The 25,859-nt window shown below is 36.1% G+C and overlaps 2 protein-coding genes across 2 annotated transcripts in view; both read right to left on the bottom strand.

The window, feature by feature from the left end:
* LOC142342517 (uncharacterized) overlaps window positions 1-1,960 on the bottom strand; it is a 92,283-nt gene extending 90,323 nt beyond the window's left edge. The window contains exons 1-2 of the mRNA XM_075393864.1: window positions 1,307-1,960; window positions 395-690 (exon numbers count right to left, since the gene is read on the bottom strand). Of these exons, the coding sequence (XP_075249979.1) occupies window positions 395-690; window positions 1,307-1,640 (630 nt within the window). The 5' untranslated portion in view covers window positions 1,641-1,960. The remainder of the gene's footprint in view (window positions 1-394; window positions 691-1,306) is intronic.
* A 16,958-nt stretch (window positions 1,961-18,918) lies between these two features.
* The window catches only part of LOC142342516 (uncharacterized), a 40,828-nt gene continuing 33,887 nt past the window's right edge, over window positions 18,919-25,859 (bottom strand). The window contains exon 2 of the mRNA XM_075393863.1: window positions 18,919-19,552. Within this exon, the coding sequence (XP_075249978.1) occupies window positions 19,100-19,552 (453 nt within the window). The 3' untranslated portion in view covers window positions 18,919-19,099. The remainder of the gene's footprint in view (window positions 19,553-25,859) is intronic.

The following is a 25,859-nucleotide window of genomic DNA, read 5'->3' as shown; positions in this document are numbered from 1 at the left end:
TATTATACATATCAATCAAGCATCATTTAATATTAATTTTAACAATGAAATCGAATAATCAAATTAATTAAATTTATAAATTTGTTGCTCGCTTTCTTCCGGAAGGCAAAAAACCTTTTTGAAGGCTCCTAAATTGTTATTTAGAGGGTTACGCTCATGTTAAAAAACGAAAGATTATTGACTGTTTTATTACGCTCTCATACGTCATATATGAAGTTAAAAAATACTTCTAAGATGCCGCTTTTTTTAAGAATATCGAAGTTATGCACTTTGATAGAAATAATAAAAAGTGGCAATAAGAAGCAAACGGATGGTAAAATGGTAGTTTGATCGGCAAAGTTAATTCCTTTAAATTCGCAGCCAAAACTTTTTCTTGAAAACAATTTCTACTTACTTTAATGATATCGTCGGGGTGATTGTGTTGTTCATTGTCAACAATCAGGCACAATGTCATAACAGCAATAATCTGCAAGTTTCCGCCGGCTGTTTTTGTAATTTTGATGAGTAAATCCAGTATATCAGTCGGTTGCATCAATTGTTGAGATTCGGAGTCGGTTCTTAATACATTATGAAGAACTATCAAACAATCCATTGTTCTTTGCAATTGCAGCTCTTGATCTGAACCGTAACTTTTTCTGAGAGCCAAAGAATAATTCTGTCTCGCTTTTTTCACTAACATCCAGTGCAGGCCTTTCCAACGGCTTCCTTTTCCCCGTGATCAACTTTTTTTCATGTGCATTTCTGGACAAATTAATTAATTTTGTAAGATGCGGTTTTTTTGAAGTGCGCTGAAGTTAACTCGATAACTCTTTTACTAGTGAAAGATTTTGATTTTGTTTTTTTATATAGAGGGTTCTATCTCATTGTTTGCCCGGTTTAATTGTTTGCTTTGGCTCACTTCAAATATATCATGGACAAGGAAGTAGGAGAAAATTCTAGAAAATCTTAAAAGTTGTTCATTATTGCGATACTACTTCAACTATTTTTTATCACAATGCGCTAAAAACTGCTTCTGATCAGCCTCAATCGTGCGATCAACCCTGGTCCAGACTTTAGTGCGTTGGAAGTGGTAGTTTCTGGTCAGACTTCCGTGCGTTTTTTTATCAGAACACCGCAGACCATAACGCGGGCTCTGATCAGACGAAATTGGTGCGTTCATATGAGGATCTGAACGCTTGAGATGGTCTGACCAAAGATTGCTTAGGCCTGGGACTTGAATAGGGTAATTGTTACAAAAAGTTTTTTTTAATGGTGTCCAAGGTCACTTATTGATGGTTATATTTCGCCGGAGGAAAGGAAGCCGAGCCTTTTTCCGTGAAAGATCTGCAGATTTGGAAAGTATAGTTGGTGATGTTTATAAAAATAGTAACAGTAACATCTAAAATTCGTTCAAATGTGTCTTTAGATTGGTTCTGAATTTCTCGATTGCTGAAAATAGTTTTCACTGTTTCGATAAAGTGCATTTCGTACAGAATATCAGATAGCCGCTTTTGGTCTTCAATAGTATCAATGACTTTGCAGAAGTCAAATAAGAAATTTAGCCCATATTCAATTTTACCAATATCTTTCGATGATAGGTAACGACAAGCAATACCGACGTTGTCTTTCTGAACGGACCAATCAATAGAAGCTGAAGACATTTTATCACGTCACTTTTTTTACAATATTTTATTTTGAGATGTGAAATGTTATTGTTGTTGTAACTTTTGTAAAATATTATTTGAGATAGAATTAAAAGTTTTCAAAGCAATATACGCAAATTTAATACGGCGGAAATAAATCCAGTTATTTTAATTTGTGAAACTTCTGTCGGCAAAAGTAATCCACGGAAATTCAAGCTCAGACAAAATTTTCCGAAGTTTTGTGTTAGTTGATTGCGTTTACTTCAATGAATTGTTTTCATGGCTTCGAACGCTAATAACGCTGTAACCAAAACAATGGTTTTACTTAAATGGTTGTATTTCTCATTGAGAATTCAAATTTGGTTATTAGCTGGCGTGTGATGACGTAGTTTAAGAACATTGTTGTGACACAATTTTGTAATGTTGACCTTTTATAGAAGTGATTTTCACTATATACGCAAACTCAGATCCAAAATATATCTCTACGATTTCGCAAGCTATGGCAAAAAATTTACCCAAATTGGAAGTTTTTGCATTTCACTGTTTTTAAAACTGCCATTTTCTATTATACTGATGGTTATTCCAAAAGTTTTACCCAAAAACTTGACTTAATATCAACGATGTTGACTTGCAATTTTTTCTTGAGAAACCGAGCAACAATCGTTAACAAAAATGTACTTCAGGTCACAAACACTCGGTTTCTTAATAGTTGTGTCACATCGAAGTTAAACTGTCCATTATTTTTGCTCTTCCTCTGTTGTTATTTATTTCGTTTTTGAGTTTGCTCTGTGTCAAATGTGTTGAGGATTGATGATAGTGAAAAAAAATTTCTTGTTGACAGGTAAATACTGCTACTGCTCCTGAAATACTGTTTTCAGTTTCTGAATAAACCTGACAGAATATCTAGCAAAAACAAAATGTTTTTCAACGCGAGATATATTGACAGTTAAATTTCCGGTATACATTACGAAACAGAAGAACCAGAGAGAAAAGAATGCATGCGTAAAACAGTCGCTTGAGCACTGCAGTGAAATCATTCAAAAACTGTTAATTCTTGACGCTTAATTTCTAATTGTTGAAGCCTAAACATTGAAAATGGCTAAAAACTCTTTAGATTTACCCAATTTAGCATTGAATACGAATACTTATCCCTCCATTAGAGCAATTTTACAGATTTTCCAAGACGAATTAATAAAAAAAAATTTATTACCGAACTACAAAATCAAGATCTGGAAGACATAGTGAGTCAACAGGAGATGTATTTGTCTAAAGATTGTCTAATCTTCGAAAATTTACTCTTGCTAAACGATCAGAATCTGCTTTAACGAAACAGGTATGCATTTTTCTTATCTTAGAGACCATCTGTCCTACCACATCACTCATGGCAACATTAAAGCCTCTCTTCTGCTCGGAAAATGGGACAACATCATATATGCACCAGCCGTGATAGTAAAGTTTATTTACTTGGGACAAAAAAAAGAGATTTCCTGACGGATGATGTGGCTCTCAACTGCTTTAAATCCAAACAATGAGAGTGGCATTTATATCAGGAAAGTCTACAACCCAAACAACGTGATACTATGTGTTCCCAATGACCTTGGGAACTCAAGAAAAGCATGACATTCGCTGGTGATTAAAACTACCGCCAAAAACCTGAGAGTTACTCTTTCCCAAAAACATCTGACAAGAAGTCGCAACCAAATATGAGCAACCAAAAGTCTAGAATATATGTTTCACTACATAAATTGGAGACCTACCTCCGTGATTAAGAAACATAGTCTACCTTCTGAAACGGAATTTTTTTTTAACAAAGAGGGTGACACCACCCCCCAAGACAAAGAAACCGTGCCAAGGTCTACCTGACCACCAGTTACAACAAAAACAAACCTGACCACTCCAAGTGTCAGAGCGTCAGAGGAAGAAGCGGCTGCATCAAGAAAAGCCCCCAAGCGGCTGCATCAAGAGAAGCCCCCCCAAGACGATTTTTTGGTCTCAGACGTCACCAAAGACGAGGAGATTTTTTTTCAAGGGTTCCAGACGTCACCCGATCAAGAAGGCCTGACTTTTTTTGGTTGCAGACGTCACCAAGAGATGATAGCCCGAGGTCCCAGACGTCACCTCAGAAGTCCCTTTCCCGGTTAGACGTATCCAAAAAAAACTTGAATTTTTTTGCGACAAAAATCTCAAAAACATGAAAATGACCCCCAGCGAGCTTTTGTCGATTCTTTTTGAAAGAAATAGTCATGAGAAACCACATGTCAGCATTTAGCAGCAAAAAAACACATAGATTTTACGAAAAAACGATATAGCCTTTTTTGGATCAGAAAAATTCAAAAACATTTTTCTGAATTTGTCGCAAAAAATCTACATAACAGTAAAATTAGTAGTTGAATAGAACACCTCAGTTGGACCTTAAATTGACTTTTTTAAAATCTAGTTGTTTATGTAAAATTTTTGCACAAAAAACGAAAAAGTCGCTAAAGTGCTTTTTTGAGGTTCAAAAATCAAAAAACGTTATCCCAACATTTTAATGGAAAATTTTTAATAAATCCAAGAAAACCTATTGATTGGTTCCCCTCCGTTTGCTCTAATACAAGTTTCAAAGTTAGTTTATGGACTTTGCTTTTTAGCAAAGAGACAACGAGAATTTGGCTAAAATTGCTTCTTTGATTTTAAAAATTCAAAAAACGTTTTCTTGACGTTATGATATAAACTATTAGTAGATCCAAGAAAACCTATTGATTGGGCCCCCCACTTTGCTTTAATACAATTTTTAAATTAGTTTATGGACTTTGCTTTTTAGCAAAGAGACAACGAGAATTTGGCAAAAATTGCTTCTTTGACCTTAAAAATTCAAAAAAAAGTTTTCTTGACGTTATGATATAAACTATTAGTAGATCCAAGAAAACCTATTGATTGGGCCCCTCAGTTTGCTATAATACCAGTTTTAAAGTTAGTTTATGGACTTTGCCTTTTAGCAAAGAGACAACGAGAATTTGGCAAAAATTGCATCTTTGACTTTAAAAATTCAAAAAACGTTTTCTTGACGTTATGATATAAACTATTAGTAGATCCAAGAAAACCTATTGATTGGGCCCCTCAGTTTGCTATAATACCAGTTTTAAAGTTAGTTTATGGACTTTGCCTTTTAGCAAAGAGACAACGAGAATTTGGCAAAAATTGCATCTTTGACTTTAAAAATTCAAAAAACGTTTTCTTGACGTTATGATATAAACTATTAGTAGATCCAAGAAAACCTATTGATTGGGCCCACTCAGTTTGCTATAATACAAGTTTCAAAGTTAGTTTATGGACTTTGCTTTTTAGCAAAGAGACAACGAGAATTTGGCAAAAATTGCTTCTTTGACTTTAAAAATTCAAAAAACGTTTTCTTGACGTTATGATATAAACTATTAGTAGATCCAAGAAAACCTATTCATTGGGCCCCCTCAGTTTGCTATAAAACAAGTTTCAAAGTTAGATTATGGACTTTGCTTTTTAGCAAAGAGACAACGAGAATTTGGCTAAAATTGCTTCTTTGATTTTAAAAATTCAAAAAACGTTTTCTTGACGTTATGATATAAACTATTAGTAGATCCAAGAAAACCTATTGATTGGGCCCCCCACTTTGCTTTAATACAATTTTTAAATTAGTTTATGGACTTTGCTTTTTAGCAAAGAGACAACGAGAATTTGGCAAAAATTGCTTCTTTGACCTTAAAAATTCAAAAAAAAGTTTTCTTGACGTTATGATATAAACTATTAGTAGATCCAAGAAAACCTATTGATTGGGCCCCTCAGTTTGCTATAATACAAGTTTCAAAGTTAGTTTATGGACTTTGCTTTTTAGCAAAGAGACAACGAGAATTTGGCAAAAATTGCTTCTTTCACTTTAAAAATTCAAAAAAAAAGTTTTCTTGACGTTATGATATAAACTATTAGTAGATCCAAGAAAACCTATTGATTGGGCCCCTCAGTTTGCTGTAGTACAAGTTTTAAAGTTAGTTTATGGACTTTGCTTTTTAGCAAAGAGACAACGAGAATTTGGCAAAAATTGCATCTTTGACTTTAAAAATTCTAAAAACGTTTTCTTGACGTTATGATATAAACTATTAGTAGATCCAAGAAAATCTATTGATTGGGCCCCCTCAGTTTTATATAATTCAAGCTTCAAAGTTAGTGTATCAATTTAACATTTTAGAAAAGAAGCAACTTGAATTTAGCAAAATTTCATCTTTGACGTTAAAAAAGTTAAAAGAAAAACGTTTTCTTGAAATTTTGTTATAAACAATTAGTAGATCCAAGAAAACCTATTCATTGAGGCCCCTAAGTTTGTTACAAAACAAGCTTCAAAGTTAGTTTATCCATTTTGCATTTCAATAAAGAGGCAACATAAAATTGGCAACTTTGCTTCTTAGACTCAAAAAACTCAAAAAAAAAACTTTTCTTGACGTTTTGATAGATACAATTAGTAGATCTAAGAAAACCTTTTCATTGAACCCCCTCAGTTTGTTATAATACAAGCTTCAAAATTATTATTTCGATTTTACTTTTAGAAAAGAGGCAACATAAAATTGGCAAAATTGCTTCTTTCACTCAAAAAAAAATTAAAAACGTTTTCCCAAAGTTTTGGTTAAAACATTTATTAGTCTCAGAAAACCTGTTGATCGCACCCCCTCAGTTTATTTCAAAACAAGCTGATAAATAAATTTTATCACTTTTGCAAAACTTTATTCTTAAGAAAACCAGACAATCACATTTTTGCTTTCCATTTGTGCATACTACTAGCCGCGCGCTTAGTTAATGGGGTAATATGCACTGAAAACAACTTCAAAAAAAAAACAAAAACGAGGAAAAATTAAGAACATTTTTCTCATTAGATCAAAAGCAAGAAAATCAAAAGCTCGAAATATTTCCCCACTTAAATTTGCTCACACAAATACTTCCTTGAGGATAACTCAAACGTCTCTTCCTTTTTTGTCCGCGGTCTCAGAAGTTGCCGAAAGAAGTCCCTTTGCCCCTCTTTTTGGTCTCAGTAGTCACCAGATAGAAGGAGAGAGTATTTTTGGTGTCAGTAGTTACCATATTAGATGATCTTCAAAACTTAGTGTCAGCAGTCACAAGGGCGGAAGGAATTCTCAAAGTAAAGATTTCAAAAGTTTTGAAAAGAAAACAAGAAGCAAGCAGTTCAATTTAAGAGGAAAGAATTTCAAACGAGCCCCAGTACAAGTCGAGTTGTCTTGTCTGCTTGTCTGTAGCTCACGTTGCCTATTCGCACCGCAAGAAAAAAAAACTTTTAAACATTTTCAACACAGGTACTAAGCAGTAGCAGCCTCTAAGCATTTTTTTGTTGCTTTTTCAAAAAAGGTTTTGTACTTGTAAAAGATTGTAACAAAAATCAAGAGCCATAGACTTATTATACTCATAAGGAAATCTTAATTTCCCCAAGTTTTAGCAATTATTTGTTCGTGTTTATTGAAATAACGAAACAAGCGCACGCACACGTTTATTTTTTCTTTTTTTTAGATAAAACTAGCTAGATTTAGCACAAAAAAAACAATAGGATTCTATTTTTCAGAAAAGTTGCGTCGTATTTTTAACAACAAAAAAAACCTGGGCCTGATTAGCCTCACAGCGTCATAAACATTGTTTTTCGACTTTGAAATTGGCGTCGCTCCGGTTTCGAAGCCGTTTTTTACCTGTTAGTACGAAAAAGACCAACAAGAGCAAGATGACAAAGAAGAACAGTCAAAGTTGTCAATACGCGTTAAACAAATTCAAAATTGCAGAGCTGAGTTTGAAAAGCAAGCTGGACCTCTTACAAACTGCAATCGATCAGAGAAAGAGTTTCAGATCACTCACCCTGCTCATCAATAAAGCAAAAGCAAATGTTGACGAGCTGAAAACAACACTTGGTGACGTGTTAAAGGAAAGTCCGAACTCCAGCAGCACTTCATCTGTCATGGAACGATATTCAAACCTTCTGTCACGTCTAGAGAAATTTGAACACGAAATTGACAGTTTAGATGACGATGGACTACTCAGCCAATCTTCAACTAGGATACGCGATGATGTCAGTATAACAACTCAAACGACTGCCAGATATCCAACCTCACGGAGATGCTCACCATCAATGAACGAGATTCCAGAAGCAAGCAACCCAGAACGTTCATCATTCTCCAACAAAACACCACCTCTCCCACCGAGACCGGAGAAACCATCCCTGTTTTTGTCTGAATGCCGCAGGACCAAACCAATGTTGTCAAAGTTTTCAAATGGCAACAACGAGAATCCCCCTACTATTGCAATGAATACAACAAGTTTATTCAGACCGATTAACATCGATAACACAGTTGATTCCAAAACAGAAGTAAAACACTCGGATAAAAATTTTGCGAAACCTGAGACGACCGTCGCAAAAACTCCCGATCGTTTTGCTCTCAGTGATACAACGTTATCTGCTGTTGATAATTTTACAGTCAACCAGCAGCAGTTTAAAGCAGACAATGATTCAATCCAGCCACTTAGTTTTGTAAGCACGCAAAATAACTTTCAAAACCGTTTTCCTCACGAAAACCTTAATTATCAATTACAGTCAAAAAATATGTTATCTGAATTTTCTCGAGATATGGCCGAGGAACGGTTTCAGACGCAAACGTTTGAACCAAAGAGCATGGGTTGTTCCCAATTGCAAGGAACACATAATCCCCGTTTGATGAATCCCAGTTCTGTCAAATATTACAGTCAAGAAAAAGCACAGAATCTAGATTTTGATCCGCAACAGACAAAACAACCAATTGAACTGAGTAACACAATGACAAACTTTAATCAGTTCTCCGAAAATTCCTGCCAAAACGCAAACAATTTTCAAACATCTAACATATTTTCTTTACCATTGCATAATGGACAGGAATCGAAAAACACAGAGAATAAAAATTTAAAAATTTACCTGGAAACTTCACTCAATTCCAGCCACAGTCACAAGTCAATACCGTAGGCATTGAGCCTGTCAACCCATTCGGTGTTCAACAAACCACCTGTTCAAAAACAATAACTGAAAGTGTTCCAATTGCTCCTTCAATCTCAACGTTTCCCCCACAAGCACTGCCTTCAGTAGAGCAAAATCCCCAGCCACAATTACCACAATCACATCAATTTTCCAGCGTATTGAATCCAATATCAAATGAAAGGTTCAAAAACCCTTCATTTGAAATCAATTCTTTACCGTGGACCTCAAACACAGCTCCATATTGCCAGAATTCAACAAGTAAACACTCAATAAAGTTACCACCTCTTACAATTCAAAACTTTAATGGCAACCCATTGAAGTACCACGAATGGATAAATAACTTTTTTTGCCTCGTACATAACAACACCAGTATCACCGACACACATCGTATCACCTATTTGCAAAATGCAGTTACTGGCAAAGCAAAATGTGTAATCCAAGCTTATTCGTGTGATCCTGCTTATTATAGCACAGCTTTGAACGAACTAATGTCATATTTTGGTGATCCTACAATAGTGGTGAACGCCTTCATAAATCAATTGGAAAACTGGAAATCAACTAATGACTATAACAAGCAAAATTTTGTGGCCTTTGCTTTGTTCTTGAAACGTTTAGTGCAAGCTTTCCAATACCTGGGATACACAGCGGACCTAGAGAGCTCAACACTTATGAGGAAAGCTAAAGAAAAAGTCCCGCATAACAACCTCCTCAAATGGACAGAGCACACCGTTACATCAATCCAAACACCAGCTACTTTAGTTGAATTTCAGAAATGGTTAGAAGTTCAAGCACATGTGTACGATAAGATAAACCGCGAAAACTTCCAGCAAAATAACCTTCGTAGAAACAACTTTAGTATCTCTGGAAATTTGAACAACAGCGTTAATCACTCAAAAAATTTAAGTACCCAAAATTTAGGTTTTCCAGCACAGCCGACTAGCCTTAATCAGTCAACAGCAATAAGCAGTAGCGGTAATGTGAAACCACCTAGCGCTCCACCATTTCCACCCCTAAACAACTCAAATCAACCAAAGCGTTCTTGCGAAAAATGTCGAGGAAAACATATACTAGCGACCTGTCCCGATTACCAACAATGCAGCCCAAACCAGCGATTTGACATTGTAAGCAAGAGCAATCTTTGCTCGAACTGTTTGAGCAAAAAACACAAGAAGCAAAACTGCCCATCAACAAAACGCTGCCAAACATGCAGCGGATACCACCACACAACACTGCGTGACCCTGCTAAAATTATCAAGCGTCCACCAGCTGCTTTTGCAACCAGCAATTCCACAGGTACAAGTGTTACCAACCAAGCAAATCAGCTTGTCAAACAGCAATGTGAACCAAGAAGTAACAACAACGCAAGCGCCTCATCCAAATCACAAAAGAGCCGCTACGGACAGTCTTTTGCAAACAAAAATCAAAATCAATTTCAGCGCGCTAATTTGAACAATGCCAACCAAAGTTTTAGCGTGAATCATCTACAGTCTACACCAAAAGAATGGTTCGAACAACTTCAACTTATCCCAGTATCCTTTCTAAACGGCAAAATAGCTTTCGATACGTACGCTCTGATCGATCCAGGAAGCCAATTTACTTTCATAATTGACAAAATCACAGAGTTCCTTGCTCTTCCATGCGAAGATCAAGAAACAACTACGCTTCAGTATCTTAACACAGAGCATGATATGCCACTTTCAAAAATTTCTGAACAAGTGACAGTTGCATCCGACGAAAATTTGGATCAAAAGTTTCAAATTACAACCACTTATAGCACTCCTTGTTTAAATGTAGCACCAGCTAATACATTTGAACTGGACCAACTTTGCGATGCATTCAAAGAACTCCGTCACATTCACTTCCCAGAAATAGCTGAAGGCAAAATCGGCGCCCTTTTGGGAATAAACACTTTTGCTTTCACACATCCAGTTGAAGTCATCCCGGCAACTAAAAATCAGCCTTTCGGCGTAAAGACGAGGCTTGGATGGACCCTAGCTGGAGAGTATGAAAGAGTGCAAAAGCAACCCAAACAACGATCTCACCAGCAGAAACAGTACGTGTACCACGTATCACGAAGAAACTCCGACGATCAGCCTCTTGATGAATTGCTTGAGCATTTCTGGAAAATTGAAGCCGAAGAAACTCAACCCGAGCCTGAATCTAAAAATCCCGTTGACAAGGAAGCCCTTGATATATTGAACAAAACAATCAGCTACAATGGTGAGAGGTACGAAATTGGACTGCCTTGGAAAAAACCATTGAGAATTGAAAATAATTATTTTGCAGCTCTCAGCCAGCTGAAAAGTCTTCAGAAGCGACTGAGTAATGACCTCCAATTGAAAGAGTTGTATGAGCAAACTCTCACAACAGATCTTCAAAAATTTTATGTCAAGCCAGTTGAAATGCAGCAGCCAGAACCCGAGAAAATTTGGTATTTGCCTCATCACCCAGTGGTTAATCCAAACAAGCCCGGAAAAGTGCGCAGAGTAGCAAATGCTGCGGCCAAGTTTAGAGGACAATCTTTGAACTCCAATTTGATCACAGGACCAGATTTGCTGAACAACTTGGTAGGAATTCTTCTGAGATTTCGTGAAAACCCAGTTGCCATTCTCTCTGATATCGAAGGCATGTTCATGCAGATAGCAATAAGGCATGAGGACCAATCTGCATTACGCTTTCTCTGGCCCAATGAAGAGATGGTTAACCAATACCAGTTCACCAGATTAATTTTTGGAGCAACCTGCTCCCCATTTTGTGCAATTTTCGTTCTGAACCGTTGCGCAGAAGATAGTGCAATTGAATTTCCAAAAGCAGTTAATGCAATAAAGAACCATTTTTATATGGACGACTATATCCATTCTTTGCCGTCTATAGAAGAAGCAATTGACACCATTAACCAGACTAAAGATAGCCTTCATAAAGGTGGCTTTCGCTTGACAAAATTTGTGTCAAACAAACATGAAGCCCTAAGGTTCATTGAGCAAGAAGATCGAGATGAACTGAAAGAGATCAATAGAGTCCTCGGTCAGAAATGGAATACCAGAACTGACTGTTTTCTAATGAAGACATTAGAACATTTTCCCCGAAATGCAAGTGAGTATACACAAAGGAAAATGTTCAGCTTAGTATCAACAATTTTCGATCTCCTAGGAATTTTGTCCCCGCTCACAATTAGAATCAAAATGCTTTTAAAACAAGTCTGGAAGCTAGGTAAGAAGTGGGATGAACCACTTCCCGCAGAACTTCATTCCAACCTACAAAAAGTGCTCGATGGTTACTTTGCAATGCCTGATATCGAAATCCCCAGTTGGTTGAACTCCTCAACGAATCAGGGAAATAATCACCAGCTCCATGTCTTTGTTGACGCCTCAACCGTTACATTGTCAGCAGTTGCTTACATTCGCACCCAAAAACAGGACGAAATCTTTCAAACATCTTTTCTGCTTGGAAAATGCAAAGTTGTACCAATAAAACAAATTAGTGTGCCAAAATTAGAACTCGAAGCAGCCGTTTTAGGTACACGCCTCCGCACATTGATAGAAACCGAAATGACATTAAAATTTGAAAAAGTCTACTTGTGGACTGATAGTCGTGTTGTCTTAGATTGGATCAGTTCAACTAAGAAACAAAACGTTTTCGTCTCAAATCGACTTGAAGAAATTAAGAAAACAACTAAAACTGATGAGTGGAATCATGTCCCAACTAATTTTAATCCAGCCGACCATGGAACGCGTGGCCTTGAGCCATCAGAAATCCCCCCGAAATGGCTTACAGCACCACAATTTTTGCAAAACACTGAGAGTTCTTGGAAACATTTGAAAAAGATTTCAACCGTAGGTGCCGTAACCAGAAATACAAAAACACCAATCAAACCTGTTCTAGACCCAAACCGCTTTTCAACATGGAATAAGCTACTTTTAACCCTCGCAACTGTCTTCAATTTGATTTACAGAGCTAAGAAGAATCGTTCCGACAAAAGCCAATACACAAAAGATGATGTTTGTTTATCTCAGAATTTTCTGCTGAAGTTGTCTCAAAACAATACTTTTTCCTCAACAATCAATGCATTAAAAAGAACACAAAAATTAGACGCCAAGAGCAAATTGAGAAACTTAAATCCAATAATTGACCAAAACGGACTCCTACGATCTAGTGGCCGTCTCCTATTTGCTCCAACAGAATTGGAGATCGAAAAATGTCCAATAATCTTGGACGCAAAGGAAAAGATTGCGAGACTATACCTTGAACATGCACACAGAATTTGTGCTCATCAAGCAACAGAACCGGTCAAAGCATTCGTACAACAACGCTACTACGTCATTGGACTTCGAAAAACACTACTTTCAATAAAATACCGATGTTTTCTGTGTCGCCGTTTTGACACTCAAAATATACCAATAATGGCCCCACTTCCTGCTTTCCGCTTCCCCACAGAAGAAACCAAATTTCCGTTCGCCAACACAGGACTGGACTTTTTTGGCCCGTTTTATATTGAGGACAAACAAGGCAAAATCGAGAAACATTATGGACTTATTTTTACATGCCTCGTTACGCGAGCAGTCCATTTAGAAACATGTCCAGATTTAAATACAGACACCTTCCTCAATGCATATCGACGATTCACCTGCCGAAGATGCCAACCTATTTTATTGTACAGCGATAACGGAAAAACATTTGTTGGCGCCTCCGAAGAGCTGAAGAAGTCGGTTAAGGCTTTAGACAAAGACAAGATTTATAAAGCCCTAGCAGCAGTCAAAACCACATGGAAATTTAACCCACCATACGGCCCTCATTTCGGTGGCGTGTGGGAGCGATTGATTCAGAGCGCCAAAAGGACACTCTTAATCATTCTAGGATCTAAGCGTCTCACCTTCGACATCTTTGAGACAATAATGGTAGAAGTCGAGGCAATCCTGAATTGCAGACCCCTGACAAACGTTGCTGATCAGCCTGAAAACGAAGAACCACTCACTGCTAACCATTTCCTCATTCAACGACCTTACAGTTCCTTGCCACCCGGAAACTTTGGAGACCAACAGCCAGCTAGTTTCAAGAACTGGAAGCACGTGCAGCAGTTGATGAACCACGTGTGGCGGCGTTTGATTAAGGAGTACCTGCCGACGTTACTCAAGAGACGTAAATGGACAGACAACAACCAGCCTCCTGTGAAAGTTGGAGATGTTGTGTGCGTACTCAAGGACTTGACGCCGAGAGGAATCTGGCCCCTCGGAAGAGTTGTGGAAACATCCCCTGGGCGAGACGGTGAAGTACGAGTTGCCAAAGTAAAAACGGCTTACGGCTCGTTCGTGCGTCCGGTCGCCGGCCTCGCACGGGATTTTTCCCCATAGTTTTTTTAATTCAAATTTTTCGCTTCGGTCTTAGGCAACATGAGCTACATCCACCCCCTTTGATGTTATTGCCCTTACAGTATTTTCATTCCAATTATATAGGTTCAAGGATATCGGATCAAAAGACAATCAAGATGATCTCCAACCCCTGCCCTCCTTCTTGGAGCATGTTTCCAATGACCTTGGGAACTCAAGAACAGCATGACATTTGCTGATGATTAAAACTACCGCCAAAAACCTGAGAGTTACTCTTTCCCAAAAACATCTGACAAGAAGTCGCAACCAAATATGAGCAACCAAAAGTCTAGAATATATGTTTTACTACACTATGAAATCTGGAGAAGGATCTTGATTGCAACATCATCAAATCTTTATTAAAGAATCCTGGCGGTTTTTTCAATAGGAAAGTTTCCTTGGTTATCCAATCCTCGTGTATAAATCAGAGCCAAAATCTATGTCGGCAAGAAACAACTCATTTTTGGGTTGCTCCATTTGATATTTATTCATGAAATAAAGAAATAAATAGAGAAGAAACAAAAACCTAGGTTGTTTAAGTTCGTTACAGTTCGATGCAGAGAATAAATCATTCTCCACTGTCATATTCTTTGTCGAAATCATTGTCGTTTGAATTTGCTTGCTCTTTGAATTTCCCTATTTTGTGTTAGAAAGATTTCAATAGCGGGACGTTCTCCTCGTTTCCCGGTGAAGGTCTTTTGAGCAGTGTTTTGAAATCCATGTTGCTCGCAATTGTTCCTGATGGCGTTTTGCTAAAATCGAAAAGCGTTGTCGTAATTTTTATTCACATTTTTTTAAATAGTTAATCACATTTTTTTCCAGTTGTACGGCTTTGTCAGCAATGTATTGAATACTTTCTAAACTTTTAAGTGCCCTTAAAATTTTAGAAAGTATTCAATATATTGCTGACAAAGCCGTACAACTGGAAAAAAATGTGATTAACTATTTAAAAAACTGTGAATAAAAATTACGACAACGCTTTTCGATTTTAGCAAAACGCCATCAGGAACAATTGCGAGCAACATGGATTTCAAAACACTGTTGAAAAGATCTTCACCGGGAAACGAGGAGAACGTCCAGCTATTGAAATCTTTCTAACACAAAATAGGGAAATTCAAAGAGCAAGCAAATTCAAACGACAATGATTTCGACAAAGAATATGACAGTGGAGAATGATTTATTCTTTGCATCGTACTGTAACGAACTTAAACAACCTAGGTTTTTGCTTCTTCTCTTTTTTTCTTTATTTTATAAATAGATATCAATTGGAGCAACACAAAAAAATTGTTTCTAGCCGACATAGATTTTGGCTCTGATTTATACACGAGGATTGGATAACCAAGGAAACGTTCCTCGTGAATTGTTTTTCTGTTTGAAACCATATGCGATCGCACTGTGTCAGAAACATGGCTTGAACCAAACCACAAAACCGACTGCAACAAGATACCAGGATGCCTAACTCTACTGAAAAAAAAATGAAGAAGAGTGTCGCAGTGGAGAAATAGAGTTCTGCAGATTCAAAGATGTGCGATACAAAACATATGAGATAAACGCCGATAGGACCACCTTCGAATGGTTTTTGTAACTTCTTCAACCTTCGAAGTGCGAACCATTTGTTTTAGGCTGTTGCTATAGACCACCAATATTGAACTTTTTACCATTTTTTTCAGGAACTGGAAGACCTTATGTGCAAATCAGCGGGTTGATGAAAACAACAAGGATCTGTGGAGACATAAACATCGAAATCTTCAAAAATGATGACAAACTCTTTCAATACAAAAACTTGTTGGATTGAATGAAAAAAAATTTTGGATTGTGTTTCATGAACAATTTACCATCAAGAGTTTCCTCGACAACATCAACTTGCATTGATCACTGCCTCTCACAGAGTGAGACAAATGTATTCACTATAGAAAACTTAGGTAGTGATCATCGTAGCCGAGTCTTACAAGTGAAAGAGTGCGGGCAACTACCTGAAAAAAAAAGTCAGTCGACGGAACTTGTTTCAGTTGTATCAAGGAGAAAGCACCGACAAATTCTTTTTTGCAATCTACATCTCACACCAGTAGTTATTGTATTTCACTCTAACCATCGATGATTAATTAGATTATATAACCAACTCCATCGTTACTCAACTAAACAGATTTGCCTCTTTACCTCCATTAATATGAAAACCAGAACAAACCATTGGATACCCAAAGAATGTCGCAAAATGCTCAGCAGAAAACAAAGATTCTACAAAAATTGGAAAGCAAACCATAAAATAGAAAATTGTAATAAGTACGTTAAGTGTCCGAATTAGTACACCAAAACGATAAAAAATGCTAATGCAAAAAATACTACGATTTCTACGCAAAAACAGGCGATAAAACGAAAACAATTTTTGATCTCGACGGCTCTGTCAGCGAGCAAATAGCAAACTGATCACAACATGCCTTCTTCACTTCATTACATTCTTCAGTTCCATTGGTTTCAAATTAGCAAACAACTCTGAAAAATCTGTATATGATAATAAATGTGATGGCACCCAACGAATTTTTATTTATCATTACATGGAACCTACTGAAGTAGCTTCAGTAATCAAATAATCAAAATGAAAAAAAAACTCCTACGGTCACGATGGTATAAAAAATAAAATTCTGAAAATGTGCTTATCAGTATTGAGCGAAACACTTTCCAACCTAATCAACCTTTGCGTTCATCAGAATTATTATCCCGATAAAATGAAAATAGCACGATTTATACCTCCTTTTAAGTCTCACGACACTGATGATGTTAGTAACTATCAACCGATAAGTTTAATAACGACTATAAACAAAATTCATGAGAAATAATGTTCAACAGAACGTTCAAATGTGTAATCAAAAACAACTTTCTGAGTCCACAACAATTTGGCTTTCAACCGCCGAGGTTTTGCTTCAGTTCCTTGATGTCCTTTAGCGAATTCTTCCAAGAAAGTTTAGATATAAGGAAAAACATTGATCACTGCTTCATTGATTGTCAAAAAACTTTCGATGCAATTGACCACGAGTTTTTTTGTGCAAAAATTAATACATTGCTCTGGTTTTCGAGAAAAATTCCTTCATTTCATCGAGAGTTGCCTTAGCAATCGCACGCATTATGTCGAAACATGCCTTGCTGGCCCCCGATGAAAAATGTTAACATAAGTGTTCCCCAAGTATCGGTCTAAGAGCCATTTTTGTTTTTATTTTTGTTTTACAAAAACGATCTACCAAATATGCCAAAACCTTGCAAAATTGTATTCTTTGCGGATGATACGCTTGTTTTTTATGGGCGAGATAACTCAATGACAGATATGAATGATGATTTTCTGCTACTGGATAAAAAATTATGAGAATCACCAGACTATTAACGCAAAAAAAAAACAGTAGCTGTTCCTTTTGTCGCAAACTTAATGAGCCCCTTCAAATAAATAGGATTTTTGTACAACTAGCAACAAACTGCAAGTATCTAGGTAGGTGGTATTTTAATTGACAATAAACTTTAATTGACAATAATAATTGACAATAATTGACAATAAATTTCAAGTATCATATTGATGCAATTCGTTCAAAATGAAGTAAAGTTTGTGGAATTACGTACAAAAATCCGGATTTTTTTAGAAAAAATTAAATGATTGTTTTCTATAACTTTTATGCAAAGTTGAATTTTGAATTCAGTTTATTTGCATATGGAAGTGCATCAAAATCAGATCTGAAAAAAACTTAAGAGTTCAAAAAGTTATTATGACGAGTATATTCCGGGTAAAAATAATACAGGACCGTCCATGAATTGATGAAGAACCACAAAAAAAAACAAAACCATCTTTGACATTTACACAACCTTCCTATTCCGATAAATCTTTGTTGAAATCCTGGGGAAATCAAGTTCCAACTTCTTTGATTTCATCAGACTGCAAAATAGACGCGATACGAGAACTGTTATGAAGGTATAACTAACAGAGAGATTAGACATTTCTTACGACAGAATGGTATATTACAATCTAAATTCGACTAATTAACTAAATTCGACTGATCGAAATTAACTGATGAAATTTTAAAATTCTTTTTTTTTAAATTTCAAATATACTTTTCTTACTGACAACAAAGTATTATATGAGCCTATTTTCAACTAAGTTGCTCCATTAGTTTCCAAATCAGGATTATTTTTAGTGAGTTGAACTTCTCACTGATTGTGCCTTTCAGGTGTGCTTTGTGAAATTGTATTTATAATTTTTACAAAATTTTTAAACAAATGTTCAAGAACAGTACTTACGTACTATTTCATTTAGCGTAATCGCAATAGTCCGTTTTATGCAATATTGTTGATCGTAAAAATCAAAATGTTTGTGAACAAATGGTAAATCACGACAATTTGAGATGTATGACTGCTTTAGTTAACAGGTAGTGATGTTGGTCAAGACACAGGTCATTGGTCAAATTGGAATTGGTTTTGTAATTTTCCACAGACGATTCTGAAAATATCGCATTTATGTTTTTCGAGTTTAGTTTTCAATTTTATATATGCATATGTGAACATGTGTAACCATTTTGTCGAACTTTTAATTAATGCATAATTTCTATTATTCACCCCCGCTCCCATAATCTCTTCTTATCCTGAAAACTATAAGTGGGGAGACTAAAATTAAGTGCCAAACTACAATATCAGACTTGTTATGAGGACTACACTGCAGCATCGAAAACCCGATTGTGTGGGTTGCAGTTTCAAGATGTGTTAAAATGACAATTTGATCTGTTCATGATTTGAACTGATTATAACTTTGAGATTAACTAAGATTCCAAAAAGAGATCTCAAATTTAAATTTTTGAAACAACTAAATTTAAAATTAAACAGAGGAAGGGGTTCTGGTTGACACCCTTGGAGCTGCCTTATATGGACCTAAAAATAATTTTGATGTCTGGAATTATGTGGAGGAAAAGATGAATTTTTAATTGTTAGGTCATTTCTTTTTAATCATTAGCAGAACAATTAATTTACATTTTTGACAGAATCTTCACACTCTATGGTATTTATCAAGGTTACTGATTATTATTCAATACAACGAAAAAAAAGTTAATAGAAATTAATTTCAACCAGCTGATCCATCAATTTTGTTCCAGAACGCAAATCAAGTCACATGTGAACTGCTTTATGTCTTCGTTAGGGTGACCTTTCAAAATGAAAAGATGATCTTCAATTTTGAGCAGGACTGAAATCTGAGGAACTGTTGTGATCAAATTCAGAGTCAACCTCAGAGCCCATTTGGTAGCATTGTTGACACTGTGAAGACTAGGATCAGTCTCAATGAAGGGCTGCTCAACTGCAAACTCCAAAAAAGTCTCAATTTGAGAGAGGATTCCTTGTTTGATCAATTCGAAAGCGTTGTCCCGATTCCTGGCCAGAACAGACAGTGAATATAAAGTTTCGTCGGCGTAACATCCGGATCTCTCAGTTCCTACTCCAGGAACCACCCGGTCTAGTCGAGATTGAGCAATTCGCTGGGATAGTGTGGTTTCCAGTGTCTCCTTTACCAATGTCACAATAATCGGTTTCGGTACCTGAAAGGGCGCCATTCGAACTGTGATTTTTAGAAGAAATGGTGAGAGTATGACCGAAAATGTTTATTGCGTAACATCTCAGAAACCTCAATTACGTCAGCAAATATTTTCAGACAAAATCTTCCATGGAAAATATATTTAAGAGCCAGGTCCGATAATAAATAACATAGCCAGCAGTAATAAAATCGCATCTCAAACTCTATCTTAAATTTCAAATAAATTTACAGCAATGTTTTTAACAATATATTCTTGTAATAATGATATTTAGTTAACCTCCGTTAATTTTCGAGTTCACGCTGTCAATTTAGATTTAAAAAGAGGGACAACAATAGTTTTTTGAGTGATGTAAATTAAGTATGATCAAAAAATTTATCACACAATTGACAAAAGGTTCATACCAAGCAAATAACAATTTACCTTGGGTAGTAGTTGAAGTGAAAGAAAAAAGTCACTCTTTGACTTCTTGGCGCGGGATTGAATGATCGATACAAAAAGGACAATAGCAAATTAAAGAACTAGCGGAAAACCTAACAAGCCAGAACTTCATATTAACTTAAAACCTCAATCCAAACCAAGAAAGCACCTAAATTTTAACTATTTTATCAGTTGCAAAATAATTAAAAGTTACAAGAAAAATACCGATAAATTAAACAAAAATAAACCACGTAAATAAAGCACAGAAAATAAGACCTTTAAAAAATGGGAGTGTTCCGCAGATCTGCAGGGCTATAAGACGGATACCTGAGGTTTGCAAACCTCAGGTATCCGTCTTATAGCCGTGCAGATCTGCAGAACACTCCCATTAATTGTGTAATTTCCCTTGTAATTCACCTCAGTTAAGTTCCCATGTAATTTCACCGCTACCAGGCGATAAAGGTTGTTGGCGCCACTTCAAATCCATCAGCTTGAAAAGCCATCAGAAAGCAAGAAATAACTTTTGAAACTGAAAAAACTTGAAATTTGTCAAAACTCAAATATGGTCAAAACTGAAAAATTTTACAAGTTAGGACCGAAAATCTCTACACCCCCCCGACTTTTGGAAGGCAAAACTTGAGCAACCCGAGGTTATGGCACATGGTTAGGATTACCTCTAAACTACTCATGGACCCAACGAACGTTATTGCATCATATCCATAAGTGTGGCTATTAGCACTTATATGGTGCAAAATTGGCATTTTTCAATATTTTGTTATTTATTGCTAGATTTCATAAGTTGTTTATTTTATGATACTTTAAATGACCATTAAAGGTCAAATACCGTCCATTCGAGGCATTCACAACCACGTAATAACCATCTGTGCTTATGTCAATAAAAGTAAATATTGAAGTAATTTGACATTTACTATGTAATTAATGACCGAAATCATTTTCTATATTAACCAACCAGAGACAAGTAGCGATGATATTTTAAATGATAAGTATTTGAATATTTAATTTAACCCAATTGTTTGAATAGTGAAACCAAATTGTATTTAGAACCGTTAGAAACTGTTACCAAGAGCAGTTGGCTCTCAGGTTGACTAAAATTTGATTCTTTAACAACTTTAGTCTTTTTGCTAAGTTTTGCTAGATCTTAAAATCTTGCGAGTTTTAATTTAGTTGAGATTACTTGAAGAAAAGTTAGCGACATTACTAACACTAGCTGAAACCTTACAAACTTCAGCACGAGATTGAACATAGACTATCACTAAGGATTTTCTTAACTTCAATCAACAAATTTAAAGTTACAGTCCTTTAATACGTCCGAGCGACTGATTATTTCTGCGAGATCGTTAGTCAATTGAACCCAGTGAAGAAACAGGCTGGCGTAAAACTCGAGAACCAGGCTGTGATATATCGGTTCCTCTGAGATTTTTGAGCAGCCGCAACAATGTTTTTTTTCACCGCATTCACCGCCTGATTCATGTAATTTCACCGCGATCACCGCTCATCTTATATAATTTTGCGTTGAAAAGTGGTGACACCTCGAACCGGGTGGGTTTATCATTTTGCAAAGGTCAGTTGAAGAAGATTTTGAATATTGCTGACCTAACCAATTTAACCCAACAGGGGCTGACAAACGAACACAATACACACACACAAACACACACACATATATATATATATACATATATATATATATATATATATATATATATATATATATATATGTAAATACAATTATACACATATATATATATATATATATATAAATATATATATACATACATATATACATACATATATATAAATATATATATATATATATATATATATATATATATATATATATATATATATGTATATAGATTACTTGTCTATGGTCCCCAATTGAAGTAAAGTTAAGTAAAGAATAGACATTTTTCAATTAAAGTAAGTTATTGCTTTGATATTTTACTATAAGCCTGCACCAACTCAATGTGGCAAGACAAAGAAACAAATGAGGAAAAGAACAGAAACTAACAAATTCTTCGCACAAATCTATTTCAATTTGGAGTTTAATCACTTACCAACTAATGGGATAAAAATATTTATAGAAATACATATTGAAATAGCCGCAGAATTATTTGGAGAAGTGTTAGAAGTGTTAAGTGGAGTCTTAGTTGGAGTTGGTGCAGGGAGGATGCGTGGGTTTGTGTACTTTTGTGTGTGTATGTGTTGGGGCTAGGTGTGTGTGCGTGTGTGTGTGTGTGTGTGGGGGGGGGGGCGGGTGATGGTGAAAGAAGGTTGGTGGCCGCCTGAATCGGGGTTGGTAGCGAAACGCGTCAGGTGCTTTTAAAAATTTAGCCCACAATGGGTCTAAAACATTTTAATCCGACTCTTTTACCCTGAAGAGAACTGACTAAGTGTTAACAGTTCAAAAATAATTTAGTAAGTATAAAAGTTATTTTTTATAAACTGATGTAAGTCAAAATGACTTTTTTTTCGCCTTTAGGACAAAAAGCCATAAACGCAAGTTGATAAATTACAAAAAAAAACATGAACGTTATATAACGGAAATTCAGTAAAAGAATCGTACATTATGAACCTGAGACAATTCTTTTCTCAAATCTTTAACGTCAAAATAAAAATGAATTAATAAACCAAAAGTAACTGCTTGATATTACTATCTAATGTATTTTAAAAAGAACGGTGTTTGTTTTGTTGCAAAGGGGGTTAGATGAACTTTGTCGGAATAAATAAATTCGGAGCTGTGGCATTGTACGTTGTGCTATGGAGAATTTAAGCATGGGGAATATAATTTGTAATTTTGTGTGTGTGTGTCTGTGTGTGTGTGTGTGTTAGTGTGTGTGTGTGTGCGTGTGGCAGGGGGGATGGTTAAAGAGAGTTGGTGGCCGCCTGAATCGGGGTTGGTAGGGTAACTTGTCAGGGGCTTTTAAAAATTTAGCCCACAGTCCGTCTAAAACATTTTAATCCGACTCTTTTACCTTGAAGAGAATTAACTAAGTGTTAACAGTTCAAAAATAAATTAGTAAGTACAAAAGTTTTTCTTTAAACTGATGTAAGTCAAAATGACTTTTTTCGCCTTTAGGACAGAAGCCATAAACGCAAATTGGTAAATTACAAAAAAACATAACCGTTTTTTTACGGAAATTCAGTAAAAGAATCGTACATTATGAACCTTAGACAATTCTTTTCTCAAATCGTTAACGTCGAAATAAAAATGAATTAATAAACCAAAATTAATTGCCTGATATTACTATCTAAAGTATTTTAAAAAAGAAAGGTGTTTGTTTTGTTGCAAACGGGGTTAGATGAATTTTGTCGGAATAAATAAATTCGGAGCTGTGGCATTGTACGTTGTGCTATGGAGAATTTAAGAATGGGGAATATAATTTGTAATTTGTGTGTGTGTGTGTGTGTGTGTGTGTTAGTGTGTGTGTGTGTTAGTGTGTGTGTGTGTGTGTTAGTGTGTGTGTGTGCGTGTTAGTGTTTGTGTGTGTGTGTGTGTGTGTGTGTTAGTGTGTGTGTGTGTGTGTGTGTGTGTGTGTTAGTGTGTTTGTGTGTGTGTGTGTGTTAGTGTGTGTGTGTGTGTGTTAGTGTGTGTGTATGTGTTAGTGTGTGTGTGTGTTAGTGTGTGTGTGTGTTAGTGTGTGTGTGTGTGTGTGTTAGTGTGTGTGTGTGTTAGTGTGTGTGTGTGTGTGTGTGTGTGTGTGTTAGTGTGTGTGTGTGTGTGTTAGTGTGTGTGCGTGTATGTTAGTGTGTGTGTGTGTTAGTGTGTGTGTATGTGTGTGTTAGTGTGTGTTTGTGTGTGTCTCTGTGTGTTAGTGTGTGTGTTAGTGTGTGTGTGTGTGTGTTAGTGTTTGTTTGTGTGTGTCTCTGTGTGTTAGTGTGTGTGTGTTAGTGTGTGTGTGTGTGTGTCTGCGTGTGTGTGTGTGTGTGTGTGTGTGGCAGGGGGGGTCGTAGAGGAGTAAAGGCAACTGGGATTGGGAGGCATAGGGGGAAACAGTTGGTTTGTTGGTTTAAGGAGGTCGGTAGGCGGGGTTGGGTGCTGGAGTTCGGGTTAATGGGTTGGTATTTTGAACAATGAGGAACTATTTTGATAGATTAAATTTTAAATGCATTTGTACAATCACGTTACCTTAATTTTGTGTGCATTGTATTTTTGTCAAAGCTTGTCAAACAGAAAGAAAAAAGTGAAAAGATTTCTGATTCAGCGTGAAGAAAATTGCAGAAAGATATAAATTGAGGCGATGAAAAAAATTATTTAGACATGTTAGTACGTACGTATTCACATTTTATGAAATATGTTGGACAATGATATCTAAGGAGAAATACCACGAGTTACAGAATACACAGAAAAGGCAGTAAATTGAGACAGCTTTTTCTCGTTTAAAAACATGCGTAATAGTTGCAATTTAGCTAATAGTTGTGTCGTACAGATTAGCAATCTGTAGATTGAGTTGATTCGCGGTGCTGATTTATTCAAACTTAGTGTTTCAAATTATAGGTTAATTCGCGGAGCGAAATGACACTTAATTTTGATGCTTGATGAATTTATAATCTGAATACATAATTACTGTAGAAATGGTGGAGCAAAAGTTCGTCCTCTTTTTGAATGGGTATTTCGCTGATCGAAATACGCTTAATTTGTATATTATTAAGTTAAGGCTTTTTGGCAGAGCGGAATCTAATTTAAGAGAGAGGCAACTAAATTGAATTCAGAAAATGAGCAGAATGACTGCAACTTAAGGTTAACTAAAACTGATCAACAATTTGTTCACAATACTACATTTCCAATTCGGCAACTTAAAATCACGAGACAACATGAACAGACAAAAGATATCAAACACGGGATGTAAACAAAATTAAAATTGTGAAAACATAAGATTTGATCTTCAGAACAAGAACTAAATGATGAATGAAGTAATTGAAAATGAAAATGAACTAAATTGATTTAAATTAAAATGAACTTGATTAGCAGCACCAAATCAATAGCCCTCAGACTAGCATGTACTCTTGTACCACATTTCCCCCTTGACAAAAATAAATGACAAAGTTATTTATCAGAAAATTAATAACTTATGTACTGGTTAAATAATTAATACTATAATGTTTTGAATCAGAGTTGTTTTATTTGTTAAATGTCAACAGTTTTCGGCTAATTTTTAGTTGCTATCGCTTTCATAATATCGTTCGGCTTCGCCAACTGTCATCGTTGATTCTGGTCCGTCGTAATTGGGCGAGACGTAGAATTGAGTAGGGTACGATTGTGACAGTGAACATGGGCCGACTGTAAAGTCAGATTCGCTTTGTTGGGTTTGAGCAGCAGCTGTCTGTATGGCGGAAATTATCGATTTGTTCTGGATTTGTTGTTGTTTGATGATTTCTCTCCTTTTATTTCTCGCAATTATACCAGGACTTGATGTTGTAGGGGGACAAGTTTGTACTGATGTGACGGATTCATCCGATTCGGTAACTCTGGGTGTTGAACGTTTTCGTTTTAATGGGACTAATGCAGCTGAGGCTTTTGTCGCGGCTTTACGTTTGGGTCTGCTAGGAGGCTCCGCTATAACAATTGAAGTAGACGGCATCTCCATTGGCACCGCAAAATCACTTCTTGTTTCGGCGGGTTGTTTTGGCGGTGCTGTTATCACTGATCTTTTTGGTTTAGTGGGCATTCGTACCCGAAGAGCGCGTGTAACATTAGAATGTATAGAAGAAATTGTACTGACATCATCGGCTACTTTTCTGTGCTTCATGCGTTTTCCTCCCTCTAGCTCCTTCCTTAATTCTTTCGCGTGATGGCTGATTAGTTCCTCTGTTGTTTTTCCTGTTGGTAACTTTGGTCGTCGATTTGCGTAGACTTGTAGTTCTGTTTGGCGTT

This window comes from Convolutriloba macropyga, chromosome 7, assembly GCF_964194025.1.
Source record: "Convolutriloba macropyga chromosome 7, txConMacr16.3, whole genome shotgun sequence".
Classification (NCBI taxonomy): Eukaryota; Metazoa; Xenacoelomorpha; order Acoela; family Convolutidae; genus Convolutriloba; species Convolutriloba macropyga.
The sequence above is the reverse complement of the archived record's forward strand: the minus strand, read 5'-3'. Positions and strand labels throughout refer to the sequence as shown.